The sequence below is a fragment of the Salvelinus sp. IW2-2015 genome, unplaced genomic scaffold, assembly GCF_002910315.2.
Source record: "Salvelinus sp. IW2-2015 unplaced genomic scaffold, ASM291031v2 Un_scaffold3785, whole genome shotgun sequence".
In the NCBI taxonomy this organism is placed as follows: domain Eukaryota; kingdom Metazoa; phylum Chordata; class Actinopteri; order Salmoniformes; family Salmonidae; genus Salvelinus; species Salvelinus sp. IW2-2015.
Window position 1 is genome coordinate 26,983 of NW_019945059.1, and position 3,047 is coordinate 30,029.

At 43.2% G+C, this 3,047-nt stretch overlaps 1 protein-coding gene across 1 annotated transcript in view; it reads right to left on the reverse strand.

Moving 5' to 3' along the window:
* Positions 1 to 16: 16 nt before the first annotated feature.
* LOC139026048 (single-strand DNA endonuclease ASTE1-like) overlaps positions 17 to 3,047 on the reverse strand; it is a 5,946-nt gene continuing 2,915 nt past the window's right edge. Inside the window, exons 2-5 of the mRNA XM_070441348.1 lie at positions 1,934 to 2,111; positions 1,215 to 1,725; positions 304 to 517; positions 17 to 186 (exon numbers count right to left, since the gene is read on the reverse strand). Coding sequence (XP_070297449.1) covers positions 17 to 186; positions 304 to 517; positions 1,215 to 1,725; positions 1,934 to 2,111 — 1,073 coding nt within the window. The remainder of the gene's footprint in view (positions 187 to 303; positions 518 to 1,214; positions 1,726 to 1,933; positions 2,112 to 3,047) is intronic.

Here is a 3,047-nt window from a genome sequence, read left to right on the forward strand (position 1 = left end):
TTTAGGAAGTGACACCTTACCAGGCACACTGAGGCTCAGGTAGAGGGAGACACAGCAGTTGTTTCAGGTCAAGGCCATCCCTCATGCAGCGCTTCCATTGGCTAAAGGCGTGGGTCACACCCAGGTCCTGACTCCTAGCACCTCTCTGAATCAGCCCTCTCAGCCTCTCCAACACTGGTCCCTCCTCTATAAACCCCGATACACAAAAAGAAGAGGAGTCATTGGCTGCATTTCACACACTTTATTTATACATTCTAAGTTGTGTGCCTGTGTGTGTGTTTTCATTTATATTCTGGTCCATACCTCTCTGGCTCTTCCTCTGTCTGCAGAGCTCTCCGTACACCAGTCCTAGTAGCAGGGCCTGCAGGAGAGGAAGGTCTGGTCGGGGATGGGCGTGCCTCAGCCAGTAGTAGGTAACAGCCACAGGAAGTCCCAGATGAGATGGGACACCATTCAAAGTGGACCGGGACACACCAAGGGTCTCCAGAAACACCTCAAGCCGAACTGGATGTGGAGCCTAAGAAACAGAACAAGAGAATGAGAATCAATTTCAGAATCAACAGCAGTATGTTTATATTATACTGTATACTATACCACATGTATACATACCTGATATACTGTCTACTGTATCACATGTATACATACCTGATATACTGTATACTATATCACATGTATCCATACCTGAAATACTGTATACTATATCACATGTATACATACCTGATATACAGTATACTATATCACATGTATACACACCTGATATACTGTATTCTATACCACATGTATACATACCTGAAATACTGTATACTATATCACAATTATACAGACCTGAAATACTGTATACTATGTCACATGTCTACATACCTGATATACTGAATACTATGTCACATGTCTACATACCTGATATACTGAATACTATATCACAATTATACATACCTGAAATACTGTTTAAAATATCGCATGTATACATACCTGATATACTGTATACTATATCACATATATATATAACTTATATACTGTATACTATATCACATGTATATATAACTTATATACTGTGTACTATATCACATGTATATATAACTTATATACTGTATACTATATCACATGTATATATAACTTATATACTGTGTACTATATCACATGTATATATAACTTATATACTGTTACATACTTATATAAGTTATATATACTGTAAACTATATCACATGTCTACATACCTGATCCAGTGTGTCTAGCTGAAGCTGTTGTGCAGCACTGGGCAGGACGGCTTCAACCATGCTGCTGGTCAGGTTCTTGTCTTCCCTGTCGTACTCCTCCACTTCCCTGCTCTCACCCAGCAGCAGCCCGTAGAATACCTGCCGTATGGGCCGAGAGGTGATGTTCCCACTGGGTAAGCTGTGGTCTTCCACTTGGACACCCTGTATCACTGGCCTCAGCAGCAGAATGTATATCATGTAGGAGGGAAGTGTCCCCTTCATCAACGGCAGCAGGGTCCAGTCTGGAAGGACACTCAGGTGGTCTGTGAGAAGGTCGGGATCAGGAGCCTTGCCATCATTGAAGAACCGCTCCAGGCAACCGGGTTGAATTCCATCGCGGGTAGCCTTCAAACTTGATTGGATAAGAGCCCATCTTATCAAGTTCACATAGTCGTTTCCTGCCGATGGCCAGCGAAGAACTGGAAGCTTGTCTGTGATGGTGAAGTTCTGCAGAAGCTTGTTTGGTGTACCGCTGCAAGGGATGTAAGTTTTGAGAACTCCAAGCCTTGCACAGACGCTTCTCCGACTTAAAATGGGGCAAGGGCAGATATCCTGCCTGGATGTCAAACAATAAAAAAGGTCACTGTGTCTTTGACAAGAAACCGGACGTTTCACTTAGCAAGAGAGCTATTCTTGGTCTGCTTCAAAAGATGGCACTTGTCGAACGGCACCTTCAGTGCTGGATGAGGACCTGTTTGAAGACTTGTTTGACGAAGATTGGTAGTAGACCCCGCTTCCTTAAGCCCATGGACAAGTGGTGTGCTTGCTTGATCATTGAATTGAACCGTTTTCGGAGAGTTACAAACTTTTTATCGGCTGTGGTCGAGGCTCCGTTCATAATCACATTAAGGTTCAATGCTACAATCCTCAGAGCTTAAAAACTCGAGACCTGTCTCAAATGATCATAATCCCCATGATGCTGATCCACACTAGGCGGTTAAAATAGAGAGTGGTACAGAGTACAAACATCTATGACACTTAGCCTTGTTTCTGAGCGATAATCTGTTAAAATCGCTCCCTGATCTTACAAAGCTGGTTAAACCCAGACACCCATGATGTGATCTTTCGACATAAGTCTATCAAGTGAATATTTTAGTCCACAGTATTTATAGCATGTAATGGAGGTGTTCCTTTTAATTAAGTTTCCCTTCATAGTCATATGGTTCATCCCTGATCTGATAGATCTGACTAGTTAATGGATAGTCTTTATTGAAATTCTCTATGAAAAATACAATCAGAAACTAGGCTACCGTGATGATGGTGTGTTTGGTTACCATTGTTGTGTGGTGCGTGTGTACTACCATGTGGTTGGTTTGGTGTGGGCACCATGTGGTGTGTGGTGTTGGGTGGTGATTGTGGATACCGTGTGGTGGTGGTGGTGGTGTTATGCTTACGTGATGGTGGTAAGTGTACCAGGTGTCGGGTGGTGGCTATGTTGTGGCTCATGTTGGTGGTGTGTAGGGTTACCAATGTTGGGTAGTGATTGAGGCTACTATGGGGTAGGTGGTGGTGGGTGGTGTGTATGTGGGTTACGCAGTAGGTTGGTTGTGTGGTGTACCATGTTAGGTCTGTTCGTGTAGTGAGGTGGTGGTGTGCTTTGTTACATGTTGGTGGTTGTAGGCCTACTATTGGTGGTAGTGGTGTGGTGTTGTGAGTCCAATGTTGCTGTGATGTGGCTAACTTGTGTGGTGATGTGTTGCTGTTGATGGAGGGCCACTATTGTGTGACAGTTAAATCACAGAGGAGATGGAGTAAAAGTCAAAGGGTTAAAGTTATTAACTTTAAAATACAAGA